At 49.9% G+C, this 15,040-nt stretch overlaps 1 protein-coding gene across 5 annotated transcripts in view; it reads left to right on the forward strand.

Moving 5' to 3' along the window:
• The first annotated feature begins 5,304 nt into the window (after window positions 1–5,304).
• RYR1 (ryanodine receptor 1) overlaps window positions 5,305–15,040 on the forward strand; it is a 126,081-nt gene continuing 116,345 nt past the window's right edge. For 4 of the 5 annotated variants that reach the window (XM_069550703.1, XM_069550701.1, XM_069550702.1 and 1 more), the window contains exons 1-7: window positions 5,305–5,491; window positions 11,023–11,142; window positions 11,992–12,096; window positions 13,147–13,221; window positions 13,303–13,381; window positions 13,780–13,892; window positions 14,216–14,309. In XM_069550703.1, coding sequence (XP_069406804.1) covers window positions 5,444–5,491; window positions 11,023–11,142; window positions 11,992–12,096; window positions 13,147–13,221; window positions 13,303–13,381; window positions 13,780–13,892; window positions 14,216–14,309 — 634 coding nt within the window. In that variant the 5' untranslated portion in view covers window positions 5,305–5,443. The remainder of the gene's footprint in view (window positions 5,492–11,022; window positions 11,143–11,991; window positions 12,097–13,146; window positions 13,222–13,302; window positions 13,382–13,779; window positions 13,893–14,215; window positions 14,310–15,040) is intronic. The other variant, XM_069550705.1, reaches the window with a different exon arrangement.

Consider the following 15,040-nt stretch of genomic DNA (forward strand, 5'->3'; position numbering starts at 1 on the left):
CTGACTAGACTGAGCTCGTAGTGAGAAAGTGTCTCCAGGCCTCCTGGACTCAAAGAAGGATCAAGGAGTGAGATCGGAGAGCTCTGGGCACCGGTATATACGTGTGCCATTCCATGGCCCTCAGGGATGGTTAATACCAGCAATAACACCAGCAACCACAAAGCAAAAGACTTCTCAAGCAAACCACAAAAAACTTATGAGGCAGAAAAAGGGTGCATTTAATAACATCCAAATAAAGATTTCTTTTAATTGAGGACACTGTGGAACAAATATCGAATGACAGAGAGGAAAAACTATATTTAAAATGTCTAAAATCAATAAGAGGAGCTTCCCTGGTGGTCCGGTAGTTAAGAATCCACCTTCTAATGCAGGGGATGCCGGTTTGATCCCTGGTTAAGGAACTAAGATCCCGCATTCTGCGGAGCAACTGAACCTGCAACCGCGGAGCCTGTGTGCTCTAGGGCCCATGCGCCACAGCTAGAAAAAGCCCGCACGCTGCAACAAAGACCCAGCAAAGCCAGAAATAAAAAGGTAAAATCAATGAGAAGAATATCCAGAATGTATATAAAAAAGGAACAGCTGCAAGTCAGCAAGAGAAAAAGATAGCCGCTCTGGTAGAAGACTGGGCAAAGAGGATGAGCAGGTGAGGAGGAGACCCAAAACTCTGACAGGCACCTGAGCAGATGCTAGAAATTATTGGTAAGGGATCAGGGAAGGGCAAATTAAAAGAACAGTGAATCACCCTATTGGTCTGGCAAAAATTAGGCCTTGGAAAAATGCCAAATAGAGGTTGGGACTGTGGGGACCTCGGGACCCTCCTTGTACTGATAGCAGACAGCCATTCCCGAGGGCCACTTGGCACTGCAAGTGAAAGTGTTAGTCATTCAGTCGTGTCCAGTTCTTTTCGACCCCATGGACTGCAGCCTGCCAGGCTTCTCTGTCCATGGGATTCTCCAGGCAAGAATAATGGAGTGGGTTGCCATTCCCTTCTCCAGGGGATTTTCCCGACCCAGGGATTGAGCCCGGCTCTCCCGCATTGCAGGCAGCTTCTTTACTACCTGAGCCACCAGGGAAGCCCCAACTTGGCAATACGGTCAAATCAAACGTGTCCATAGAGCTGTGACCCCCTCACTTAGCTCCTGGATGTGCATCCCTCGGTTCCACTCAGGGACACATACTAGGACATTCACCACAACATTATTTGGGGAGAGCTGGGGGCAACCTGGGTGTTACCTTCCCAGATGAGAGGGTGAATAAACAGAAGCAGACCATCACCAGAAGGGCCTGCAAAACTCCAGCAGGCATAGACAAGATGTCCACGGAGCAATGTGGGTGGGTCCTAAAACATGCAATGGTGACTAACAGGAGAAAGAAATGCTATTAATATCTTATGATATAATGCCCAATGACACGTAATAATTTTCTGTTATATACACAATTCTAAGGAAAATCTTAGATACTTAATATACAAGAGTGCATTAAATAGTGTACAATAGATAAACATGTAATTGGATAACATAATTACATTAGCCTAAATATCTAATTATATAATTATGCATTATACCATCCAACGATGTGGTACAAGCTCGTGTGCCATATAGTACAGTTGTATCAGTAAATCGGTATTTATGTAACATGTAGCAGTCCATTATACACAACTCTCTAGGTATCACTATAATTTTATTGAACTGCAAGATATTGTTTTGTATAGCTTAATGGATACCGTTTCATGTTAATGATATTTTTGTTTCCCCTGCACCATATGGCATGTGGGATTTTAATTCCCTGACCAGGGACTGAATTTGTGCTGCCTGCAGTATAGGTGCAGAGTCCTAACCACTGGACCACCAGGGAAGTTCCCCCAATTTTTTAAAAAATATTTATTTATTTGGCTGCACTGGGTCTTAGTTCCAGCATGCAGAACCTTTTAGTTGCGGCATGCAACTCTTGGATGTGGCATATGGAATCTAGTTCCCCAACTAGGGATTGAACACTGGGCACCTTGTATTGGGAGCACAAAACCTTAGCTACTGGACCATCAGGGAAATCCCCCAATAATAATTTTAATGGATCCCTTTATCAATCAGTTACCATGTGGTAGGCTCTAATTGGTTTCCTCATGGAATCTTCACAATCCTAACTATCCCAAATTAATCTAGTGGACAGATGAAGAAACTGAGTCCCAGAGGCAAGAAGTTAACTGCCCAGCAGGAGGCCCAGGTGTATGTGGCATCCTACTTTGGGACTTAAGTCCCCACAGGAGCAGGAAGGAGCTGGTTGCCCCCCTCAGGGTTCCCAAACTTACAAAGCCCAGGGCCCTCATCTGCATAAAGGGCGGCCCAATTAGTGGCCATGGGTGGCTCAGGCAGCCCCTGGTGAGATGAGGATTAGTATTCTGGGGGATGTAGCCTGGCTCTGCTAAAGTGTCTTTTTGCTATAACTAAGAGATTTTATGGAAATATAAGAGACAGTATAGTAAAATGGTTAAGAACCCTGGCTCTGGGGTCAAATTCCTGGCTCAGCCTCTGTATGACCTTGGGCAGGTTGCTCTACCTCTCTGTGCTCAGTTTATCTGGAAAATGAGCACCATAAAAGTACTGACTTCCCAAGATTATTGTGAGGACTACAGTCATCGCTCAGCAACTGTAGGGGCTTGGTTCCTAGACCTCCTTGGATAAGAAAATCTGTCCCGTTTTTGTATAAATGGTGCAGTATTTGCATGTAACTCACACACATCCTCTGGCAACATTTAAATAATCTTTGTGCATGTGTGCTAAGTCATTTCAGTCATGTCTGACTCCTTGCAACCCTATGACCTGTAGCTCGCCAGGCTCCTCTGTCCATGGGATTCTCCAGGCAAGAATACTAGAGTGGGTTGCTATGCCCTCCTCCAGGGGATCTTCCCGACCCAGGGATCAAACCCAAGTCTCTTATGTCTCCTGCATTGGCAGGCGGATTCTTTACCACTAGCACCACCTGAGAAGCCCAAATCATCTTTAGATTACTTATAATACCTAATACGGTGTAAATGCTATGGAAATAGTTGCAGGCCTGTGCCAAATTCAAGTTTTGCTTTTCAGAAACTTCTTGAATTTAAATGCATGCTCAGTCTCTTCAGTCATCTCCGACTCTGTGCAACCCTATGAACTGCAGCCTTCTGTAGGTTCTTCTGTCCATGGGATTCTCCAAGGCAAGAATACTGGAGTGAGGTGCCATGCCCTCCTCCAAGGGATCTTCCCGACGCAGGAATTGAACCCACTGAGTCTCCTGCATCTTCTGCATCACAGGCGGATTCTTTACCACTGAGCCACCCAGAAAGCCCCTGAATTTAAATATATATGTATATATAATTTAAGTATATGTATATAACTTAAATACAGTTGGTTGAATCTGCAAATAGGAAACCCACAGGTATGGGGAGCAGCTGTACCTTATTTATTTAGGTCATGTCCTTAAAACCATACATGGCAAGGACTATACATGTTTAATTTCCCCTCTAAACAATGTAAATAGTGACAGGATTGTTGTGAGAATTAAAAAATGACATGCAGTGAAAAGGTCCTAGCTCAGGGCCAGCCACACAACAGATGCACAAAAGACATCTGCTATGGTTAGTACCCCTTCCTCATCAGTTTTTATAATAGTGATGATGAAGATGATTTTCCTTGTATAGGTAGTTTTTAAATACAATTTTAAAGATATTTCCATGTACAGTTATTAAAAAATATTGGCTATATTACCCATGTGGTATAATGTCCTTGAACCTGTCTTGCACCCAACAGTTAGTACCTCCTACTCCCCTCCTCTTTATTGCCCCTACCCCCACTAGTAGCCACTAATTTGTTCTCTGTATTTGTGAACCTTCTTTTTTTTAATATTCACTACCTTGCCGTGTTTTTTAGGTTCCACATGTAAGTGATATCATACCATATTTGTCTTTCTCTGTCTGACTTATTTCGCTTAGCATGCTGCTGCTAAGTCGCTTCAGTTGTGTCCGACTCTGTGCGACCCCATAAACGGCAGCCCACCAGGCTCCTCTGTCCCTGGGATTCTCCAGGAAAGAACACTGGAGTGGGTTGCCATTTCATTTGTTTAGCATAATACCATCCAAATCCATCCATGTTGCTTCAAATGGCAAAATTTCACTCTTTTTTTAATGACTGAATAGTATTCCATTGTGTATATGTACCATATCTTCTTTATACATTCATCTGATGATGGATATTTAGGTTGCTTCCATCTCTTGGCAATTGTAAATAATGCTATGAATACTGGGTGCATGTATTTTTTTGAATTAGTGTATTTTGCTTTTTTTGGATACAAACCCAGGAGTGGAATTGCTGGGTCTTATGGTAGTTCTGTTTTTAGTTTTCTAAAGAAACTTCCATACTATTTTCTATAGCAGCTTCCCATGTGTTAGTACAGTTTTAAGTGCTGGAAATAATCTAATTTAATACTTGCAGCAGCCCTGTAAGGTAGGTGCTATTAATATCCTCCTTACTAATTGAGGAAACTAAGCGCAGAGAGGTGAAGTGACTTATCCAAGGTCACACAGAGGACTGGCAAGGCAGGAATTTGGATCCAGTCTGGCTTATTCTTAATCATTGTGTGCGATGGTTTCTTTGTAAAAAAAATTTAAAATTTTCATTATTTATTTATTGGCTGTGCTGGGTCTTTGTCGCTGTGTGGACTTCTCTAGTTGCGGCCAGCGGTGGCTACACTCTAGTTGTAATCTGCGGGCTTCTCCTTGCAGTGGCTTCTCTTGTTGCAGAGCAGGGGCTCTAAGGAGCGGGTTTCAGTAGTTGCTGCACGTTGGCTCAGTAGTTGCAGCTCCCGGGCTTTAAAGTACAGGCTCAGTTGCTGTGCCCCATGGACTTAGTTGCTTCACAGCAGGTGGAATCTTCCTGGACCTGGAATTGAACCCGTGTCTCCTGCACTGGCAGGCAGATTCTTTACCAGAGCCACCAGGGAAGCCCTGTATGATGATTTTTAAAGCCAGGAGAACCGGGTGCTCATTCCGACTCTGCTGTGTGACATCAAGCAGGGCCTTCACCACTCAGAGCCTCAGTTTGCTTTCTGTGAAATAAGAGAACGATGGCGCTATGGCGTAGGAGGACAGACGGTAGCTACCTTATAGACACTCCCCCTGAGCCTCCCCACCCCAAGCACACCTTTGGCAGAGGTTTGGAGTGTGTGGGCGGGACACCGTCTGGGGGCGGGGCCTTGGGCGCCCTGGTCCAATGGGAGCCCGGGGGCGGGGACCTCCTCCCAGCTCTGTCCAGCACACGAGTCCTCCACGCAGTTCCATCTACCCCGCGGGTGCCTCTGGCGTCCCCAGAGGTCTCCGACCCCAACCCGCCCCCAGCCCACCCGCCCGGCCTTCAGCCCCCTCCTCTTAGTCCCCGACTTCAGTCCGACTTCAGACGCCTCGGGATTCGACATCATGGGTGACGGAGGAGAGGGCGAGGATGAGGTCCAGTTTCTGCGGACGGTGCGTATCTCTGTGTTGGGGTCTCTGGGACTCTCTCGGGTCCCTCTGAGTGTCTCTTTGTCTCTGAACTCGCTGTCCTGATTGCTTGTGGACACTGAGACTCGCGGTATCTTCCTCTGTCCCTTTGGGTGACTGTCACTCTTTCTCTGTTTTTCTCTCTCAGTCTTTCCCTACCTTCCTTGCCAGAGAACCAGCAGAATTTGGGACTGCAAAATGGGGAGTAGGGGTGTCTTCCGCCACCTTCTCTGACACTAGCAATTTGTCCCAGAGAATGGGACCGCTGAGAGAGCACCCCCCTCCCACCTCTCTGGAAGCAGGCACTTGGGGAAGGTGGTTCTAGTTCCTGAGCTTAATTTAGCTGCCCCCTCCCCCACCCCCCACCTAGCCCTAATTCTCTTCTTGCTTCAGACTCTGACCTATTTAAATTCTTGGGAAGGGGGCTGGTGTGGGTTGAAGGACCGAACTCCTTTGAACTCCCAGCCCTGGAGGGTCTCCTGAGGGTCCCTCTGGTTCTGGGTCTTCTTTCTTCCCCCACTTGGTCTTGGGGAGGAGGGTCAAATATGGATGCTAATGGTCTCTGGGTGGTCTCTCCGGATCTGTCTCTTTGGGTTGTCTGCGCCTCTGTCTCTCTCCATCTCTGTCTCCCTGTCTCTGGCTTTGTTCTTCAGCTTCAGGCCATCTGCGTTTCACACCGCGTCTTCAGTGTCAAAGACTGTGTCTCTCCCCGCATCTCTGATCCTTGGCTGGGGGTGGGGGGCAGGGCAGAGAATTGGAGCAACAGGTGTCCCTCCCAGAATAGACCGTTTTTCTGGGGCCTGGGCAGGGGACAGGGAGAGAGGATGGAGGAGGGGCTGCCCATCTCAGAGTCCTTCCCATTTTTCCTCCCAGTGGTTCTGCTGGGCGTGGGGGTGTGAGGAGGGGAGGGGACGTTCTCGCTCCTGGGCCAGGTCTGCTGATCCTGCACTAGCCCTTCCCCACCCGCTCCGGGCCCTGGGAAATGCTGACACAGCATTCCTGCCCAGAATAGGACCCTGGTGAGCCAGCTCTGGTTTCCTGGGAGGGAGGAACGAACAGCTGGGGCTGGTAGTGAAGGATGGGGGCAGCTGGACATTCGGCCACGGGAGGAGGCCTAGCTTCACCCTAGACGCTTGCCCCAGCCCCAGCCCCTTAGCAGACATCATGGGTTGGGCTCTGCCCTGCTCCCCAGCCCTAATAAGACCATGGGCATGGCTATGAGCCCTTGAGCAGCCACTCTATGTCAGGCGCCATGCCCAGGGCCTCAGCCTCCAGAGGCATCTAATTATATCCTTGCCGCTCTGTCTTCTGAGGTAGGGCCCTATCTTTATCTCCCTGGGGGTTTTGAGGGAAACCGAGGCCTGAGTGGCAGAGTGACTGACCAAGGTCAAGGCCAGGAAGTGTCATCTCTGGATGCCCCTGGGTACAGCTCTCCTGCTTTCACAAGAGGAAAACTGGACTCTGACTTGCCTGGGTAGCCAGCATTGAGTTCTAGAGACCTGGCCTTGGCATCTCTTGGCCCCAGACTGGGTCCATTTTCCTGAACTTTTTTGAGGTTATTGGGTGATTTTCTCAAACTCTCACCCCACCGGTAAGAAATATATTTCATATTGCAACCCAGTACATGCGTCTATACACATATATTATAAAAGTCAACTTGATCGAGTTATAATTGACAGGCAATAAATTGTACCCATTTTAGGTGTTATAGTTGACAAGCTGTACATGCCCATGTGACCACTATCATAATCAAGACATAAGACATTTCCTTTACCCCAGAAAGTTCTGTTGGGCTCTTTTCAGTAATCATCATGCCCATCTGCTTAATGTCACCATAGATTCCATTAGTCACTAACCAGTGTTTCGTGTAAAGTATATGCTCATTTGTCTTGCTTCTTTTGCACACTGTAATATTTTTGACATTAATCTATGTAGCTTGTATTAAGAATTCATTCCTTTTTTGTTGCTAAATATTCCTTTGTGAATATGCTGCAATTTGTTTATTTGTTTGTTGGTTCACCTGCTGATGGACATTTGGGTTGCCTCCAGTTCATGATATTATGCTCGAATTAGGTTCATTCACACACGCCTATTTTTAACTGAAACAAGTTTCGTAAAATGTAGGTAGCCCTAGAACACGAGGGGCATGTTGCTATTTTCTGTTCTTGCTCTACTTTTATTTCACTTTTTAAGCATGATGGCCATGGTCCCCAAATTCCTTTCATTTCCTTCTGATGGGTGGCAACATCCAGCCCTGTGCAGGCTGGGGCTCATCAAAGCTTGGCCCAGGTCAGAACCTCTTGGGGGCTGGTTAATGGTCCAGATTCCCCTCAGACCCCAGAGCCACTGAATCAGGCTCTTGGTGTTGAGGGAGAGAGTAGGGCAGCTAGGAAGTTGCCTTTTTAGCCAGCCTCCTCCCACTTCATTGTGATGCAGGAGAAAGTTAGAGAATCATTGGCATAGGGATTAGGCTCCCTGTCTCTGGTTTACATCTTGGTTTTGCCATCTACCTGTTTCCTTACTTTGGGCAAGTGATTTTTATTTTTCTTTCTGAGCCTCAATTTCCCAGTCTGGAAAATGAGTACAATATGTACCCTAAGGGTTCAAGGGGTACATGCAAATATCTCTCTGAGCTCATCTCCCACTTTCTCCCTTACTCTTGAAGGCAGCACCGCCAGGCTGTCTCCCTTGCTTTCTCTATTTTTTAATTAATTATTCATTTATTTGGCTGCACCAGGTCTTAGTTGCATGTGGGATCTAGCTCCTGGACCAGGGATCAAACCTTGGGCCCCCTGTATTGGAAGCACAGAGTCTTAGCCACTGGACTACCAAGGAAGTCCCTCCCTTGCTTTTTCTGAACACCCTCAGCCCCAGGCCTTTGCACAGGCTGCCTCCTCTTCCTGGAACATTCTTCCTTCAGAGATGATCAGGCCTGATTCTTTCTTGTTATTCAGACAAGGTTCAGCTCAAATGTCACCTCCTTGCAGAGGCGGTCACTTCACCCCCCTCACGGATGTCATCTCTACCCCAAGAGCCACTCACTTACATCACCCTGAGTTATTTTTTCCATAGCACTTATCACTGATATTAAAATTATAAATTGATTCACCTGTTTTTTTCCTTCACCAAGCAGCATGCAGGATCTTAGGTTCCCAGATCAGGGATTGAACTCATGCCCCCTCCGGTGGAAGCATGGAGACTTAACCACTGGACCACCAGGGAAGTCCCTGATTCACCTGTTCATTGCATCTCCCATAAGGATGTCAGCTCCACAGCCAGGGATTTTGCCTGCTTTATTTGCTGTTTTATATCCACACGTAGTCGGTGTCTAGCACAGAACAGATGCTCAGTGTTCATTAGATGCATGTAAAGCCCTGAGCATGAAGTCTAGCAGACAGTAGGTGCTTGATAAATGCAAACCATACAATCCCTTTGAATAGATAGCATATGCCCGGATGTCAGGGTTGGGGGTTATAGAACAGAGTAGTCCTGGGACCTCTCCTCCCAGGCTGGATAGAAAGAAAGAGGGCTGTCTGTGGGGAGTGAAGTCCAGGGTTTGCTGGAAGGACTAGGGGCTGTGTGACTTCTGGCAGGACCCCTAACCTCCTTGAACCTATTTCCTTGGCTGTAAAATGGAATAATCACTGCCTTACTTGGTAGTTAAACACTGAAGTCTCCATCAGTATTTTTCCGCCCATCAGTTTTGATTGAAACCTCTGTCAGTAAAAGTGTTGAGCATGCCCCTAAGTACATTTATATCAGTTATAAATGGAATATACGCTACTCAACTAACATATCAAGAAATAGTCTAGTGTTCTAAGAGTGAGGCATATTGGGAATTCCCTAGAGGTCCAGCACTTTCACTGCCAAAGGCCTGGGTTTGAATGGAGAAAAATAAAGGTGGTGTGTGGCACATAGAGCCGCAGCATTGGGATGAAATCTCAGCTATGCCATATTCCAACTGTGTGACCTCAGGCAAGTTACTTCACCTCTTTGGGCCCGTGTTTCCACAAGTTCAAATACTAGGACTTATCTCAGAAGGTTGTTTATTTTACCTACATTTTTAATTTATTTCAAGCTTAGAGAAAAGTTGTGAGGTTAGCTCAAAGGACTCCCATGTGGCCTTCAGTCATTTCCCCCAGATGTTAAGATGCATTCCCTTCCCTTCTCCCTCTCCCTCTCTCCAAATGTCTTTTCCTAAACTGTTTGAGAGTAGGTTGTGGACATGATAACCTTAACTCCTAAATCCTTCAGTGTCTGATTCTTAAAAAACAAGGACTCTCTCTTACAAAGGGGAAGATGATGGCTCAGATGGTAAAGAATCCACCTGCAATGCTGGAGACCTGGATTTGATCCTTGGGTTGGGAAAATCCCCTGGAGAAGGGAATGACAACTCACTCTAGTATTCTTGCCTGGAGAATCCCATGGACAGAGGAGCCTGGCAGACTATAGTCCATGGGGCCTCAAAGAATCAGATACAACTTAGTGACTAACACTTGGTTATTGTTGGTGGTCTCTCACAAAAGCACAGCACGGTTATCAAAATCAGATTTCATGGGAACTTCACTGGTGGTCCAATGGTTAAAACTCCACGATTTCAATGCAGGTGACATGGGTTCGATCCCTGGTTGGTAAACTAAGATTCCACATGCAGTGCGGCATGGCCAAAACAAACAAACAAACAAACAAACAAACAAACCCAGGAGATTTCCTATGGCTGTGATACCATCATCTAATTCACAGGCTGTATTCACCTGTCACTAGCTGTCTCTATACCGTCTTTACAGCATCTCCCCTTCATCCAGGATCCAGTCCAGGCTCTGGCACTGCATTCAAGAGTCACTAGACTGCACTCCTTAAATGATAACTACTATTAAAACAACACACAAAAGAGAAGTTAGAGAACACTGAGCTTAAAAGTCATTTAACTCCAGGCGCCCATATTTCCCATCCTCGTGGACCCCCATCTGGGAGTCCTCTGGAGCCACTAGGCGTGGGTGCATGCTAAGTCGCTTCAGTCGTGTCAAACTCTTTGCAACCGCATGGACTGTAGCCCGCCAGGCTCCTCTGCCCATGAGATTGCCCATGATTCCAGGCAGGAATACTGGAGTAGGTTGTCATGCCCTCCTCTAGGTACTCTTCCGGACCCAGGGATAGAACCCTCTTCTCTTACGTCTCCTGCCTTGGCAGGCAGGTTCTTTACCAGGGCTACACCTGGGAAGCCCGGAGACCGTTGGACTGGAGTTCAAATACCAGTTCCTCCTCTTATCAACCATCTGGCCTTGGACAAGCCATGTCCCCTCATTGAGCCTCAGTTTCCATATTTTAACACTGGGATGACACTGGCTCGGATCTCATGGGGATTTTAGAAGCATGCAGCGCCCTCAACACGAGCCCCTACTGGATAGCTGGAGAGGGTGGGCGTTACCAGTACTATCTTTTCCACGAGGGGAAGGGGTGGACCGGGGGGCGGCGTCTTGGGGCGGCGCCGCCCCTGACGCTCCGCCCGCCCCCAGGACGACGAGGTGGTCCTGCAGTGCAGCGCCACGGTGCTCAAGGAGCAGCTCAAGCTCTGCCTGGCCGCCGAGGGCTTCGGCAACCGCCTCTGCTTCCTGGAACCCACCAGCAACGCCCAGGTCTGTTCGGGACAGAGGGAGAGGGGGTCTGACGAGTAGAGAGGCCGGGACCTGAAGAAGGGGGTCTGGGGGGCGTCTGGAGAGGGGGTGCTCTCCCCACGAGGGAAAGGGGCGAGGTCTGGGGTGGGCGGAGGCCTGAAAAGGGAGGGGCGGGGGGCGGAGGGTCTTCAGTACAAGGCAGAAGGGCCGGGAGGGTCAGGGGGAGCTATCAGGGGGCTGACCAGGGAGGGGGCTGGAGGCTGAGAAGTGGAGGGAGTTTGGGGTCTGAGCCTGAGGTGTACTCAGGATCTGAGGGAGGAGGTGACCTGGGGGGGATGGTCTTGGGGCTGGGAAAGGGAGGGGATCTGGAGACTGACGGAGGAGGCGGCTGAGGGCCTGAGGTACCTGGGGTGGGAGGCTCAGCGGGGCGGTGTGAATCTGTGACCGCCGTTGTCTGAGGGAGGGGCAGGAGCTAGGCCTGTCTGCTGGTGATGGCGGGAGGTGGGGGTTCTCTGCGCGGAGGGCCAGGAGGAGGCTCCAGTGTTGGAATGGGCGCAGTGTGTCTGCAGGAGGAGGGCCGGGGGGCCGGGGGAGGCGGGCTGCTGAGGTGAGGCCTCCTATGAGATTAGGTGGGGTGTGGAAACTTCTGTGAGGTTTGGGCGGGATAAAGGGGTGTGCAGGAGGAGGAGAACAGAGGTATTTCCTGGGATGGTGGCGGGGATGTGGGGTGTCTGAAGTGGGCGGCAGAGGGCAGGGCTTCTTGGAGGGTTGGGGTCAGGTCGGGGTGTGGGTATTTTGATTAGGGGCAGGGGTGCACCAGCACTTTGGAGCTTTCAAGGCCCCGTTCACCTCTCCCTACCCGCCCCCCAGAATGTACCCCCCGATCTGGCCATCTGTTGCTTCGTCCTGGAGCAGTCCCTGTCTGTCCGAGCCCTACAGGAGATGCTGGCCAACACTGTGGAGGCCGGCGTGGAGGTGAGGCTCCTCCGGGCGGGATGGGTGGCTGGGATGGGTGGGAGGACCTGGGGGTCATTTACCGTCCTCTCTTCTTCCTCTCTCTGCCCTGCCCCCCGCAGGCCCTCAATTTGGATAAGTGGGTAGGTTTGGCCTTGGGTGTCATCTGTTCTTGCCACCTCTCCTGACCCCAGGCCTGCCTCTTGGGCCCACATCCTGCACATAGGGGTTGGGGGTCCCCCCCACCCCGGTTGTCAAGGTCTGTGGAGCCCAGAAAAGGCCAGGCAGGCAGGAAGGAAGAGGGTGGGGGCTCTTGAGCCCCCTGCTCCCCCACCCGCTCCTTCCTCCTCTTTTCCTTTCCTCCAACCCCGCTCCCAGCTCTTCTCCGCATGGGACCTCTCCCCTCATCACCTCCTGCCACCCCAAGTGTGGGTCCCCTCTGGTCCAGGAGTGGGTCTGCCATGTGATCACGTGGCCCCATCACATGGCCCCCTCAGAGCATGGGCATGTGATGGACATGTGATGGGAGCATGATGTCTTTGAGCACCTGGGTGTACCCACCCCTCCAAGAGGGGCTGAGTCTCCTTGTGCCCAGGGGTGAGGGGGTGGTGGCAGCATAGGGCAGGTCTCTGTGGACGATGCTCCAGTGTAACAACTGGCAGGATGATACTGGTGCACAGACGTGTTATGACGGGTGACAGCAGGGGGGCCAGGGTCCATGGAACGTGAGATACGGGGGCTTTCCTGAGTGACCCTAGGTATCTGAACCTCTGGAAGAGGGGTTCAGCTCCCTGGGTGACTTTGGGCCCTGGCTAACAAGTTGAAAGAGGCGAGGGGGACAGAGTGGGTTTTGGGGAATATAAAACACCTCATCCACAGGCTTCTCAGAGACCAGACCTTGCTTCCCCATGGAAGCAGGGAAGCTGAGGCAGAAAATCTGTTTCTGGTCTGAGCTGAGTTCTCTTTGAATCCAAGCCTGAGCATGGTGTTTTCTGGGGAGCATATTCCCCCCTGGTAGGCCAGATGTTTCGAGGGGCCTGTTCTCACTCTGCGCCCTCTGTGCCCCCACAGTCATCCCAGGGTGGGGGACACAGGACACTCCTGTATGGCCATGCCATCCTGCTCCGGCACGCACACAGCGGCATGGTGAGTGCATCCAGGAGAGGGAGGGGCAGGGGGCAAGGGGGCAATGCCCACCAGGAGGCTGACTCTCTGCTCCAACCCTAGTACCTGAGCTGCCTCACCACCTCCCGCTCCATGACTGACAAGCTGGCCTTTGACGTGGGACTTCAGGAGGATGCAATAGGTACGGGGGCTGGAAGAAGAGGGGGTGATGGGGACACCGCAGGCAGTGAGTTGGGGTGCAGAAGGTCTGCACCCCAGACCTTTGGAACTGAGAGTCTTGGGGTGTGGATGGACATATTCTGGATGGAGAGACTTGGGTAGACGTGGGGGAACTCTAGGCAGAGAGTCTGAGGGTGGGAATGGGAAACTATGAGGCAGAAGAAATAGGAGAGTTTGGGGAGGAGGGTTTGGAAGGCTTCGTGGCTGGGAATGCCTTGAGGAGGAGCATTGTTATCTGGAAAATTCCATGGACAGAGGAGCCTGGTGGGCTACAGTCCAGGGGGTCGCAAAGAGTCAGACATGACTGACTGGGCGCACACACACACGCATCCAGAGAGTCCTTCCCGCCCCCACCCATAGGAGAGGCCTGTTGGTGGACGACGCACCCAGCCTCCAAGCAGAGGTCAGAAGGAGAGAAGGTCCGAGTTGGCGATGACCTCATTCTTGTCAGTGTCTCCTCCGAGCGCTACCTGGTGAGCAGTCCCTCCCCGACCACAGCGCCTACTGCCCCCCAGGGCTGGGGGTTCATGGGATCCACCCCATCTCCTCATCATGGGTTTGCTTGGTCTCTGGCCCCAGTGTCCTGACTCCCAGTTTCTGGTTTCATCCAATTTCTGGTTTCCATCCAGTTTCTGGTTTCTGATGCCCCATTTCCTGACTTGATCTCCATTTCCTGATCTGTGACCTCTAATTTTCTGTCTGCCCATTTCTTGGCTTCCACCTTGGTTTCTGACTGACTCTGGAACTATTGTTCACACCCTATCATCTCTGACCCCCACATCCTGGTGGCCTCCAGCACCTGTCGACAGCCAGTGGAGAGCTCCAGGTTGATGCCTCCTTCATGCAGACACTGTGGAACATGAACCCCATCTGCTCTGGCTGTGAAGAGGGTGAGGACCCCACACTTCTAGACCCTAAGCAGATACCCTCAAAAGCAGACCTCCAACATCACTCCTCAGACCCCAAATGTAGATCTCCCAATTATAACCCTCACTCTTAGATCTCCAACTGTCCCCAAGTCTGAGACTCTAGAGCTCAAATCTCCAAACTGATGGTCAGATTCTAAATTCAGACTCCAAAGCTTAGATGCCAAACTCAAGTCCTAGAGGTCAGACCCCTAAACTCTAATCCAAAGCTTGAAACATTAAATTTGGAGCTTATCTCTCAGAATCAAAGCCTCTAAAGGCAAGCACAAGTTTATCCCTCAACCCCCAAAACCAGCCCCCCAAATTCAAACTCAGATCTCCAATCTAAGACCCCTAATTCAGACCTCAAACTCAGCCAAACAACCTCACACCTCCAACTTTAACTTCAAATCTCCAATACCATTTCCTATTTCAGACTGCCATGCTAAAACCCTAAATAAACTGTGGCCCCAAAACTGTGACCCCAAATCTCACACCTCAAACCTCAGGGCCCTAAGCTAGACCCAAGCTGAGACTCAAGTCACAGATAACAAAATTCAGGCCTTAATCTCAGACCCTGATACTCAAATCCACCAACTTGTAACTACAAAGCTCCTATCTCCCCAGACTCACACCCAAAAGTTAAAACTTTCAAACCTCAGTCCTCAAACCGCAGACACTAGCATCAGACCTCCAAAGTAACACTCAAAATTCAG

This window comes from Ovis canadensis, chromosome 14, assembly GCF_042477335.2.
Source record: "Ovis canadensis isolate MfBH-ARS-UI-01 breed Bighorn chromosome 14, ARS-UI_OviCan_v2, whole genome shotgun sequence".
Taxonomy (NCBI): Eukaryota; Metazoa; Chordata; class Mammalia; order Artiodactyla; family Bovidae; genus Ovis; species Ovis canadensis.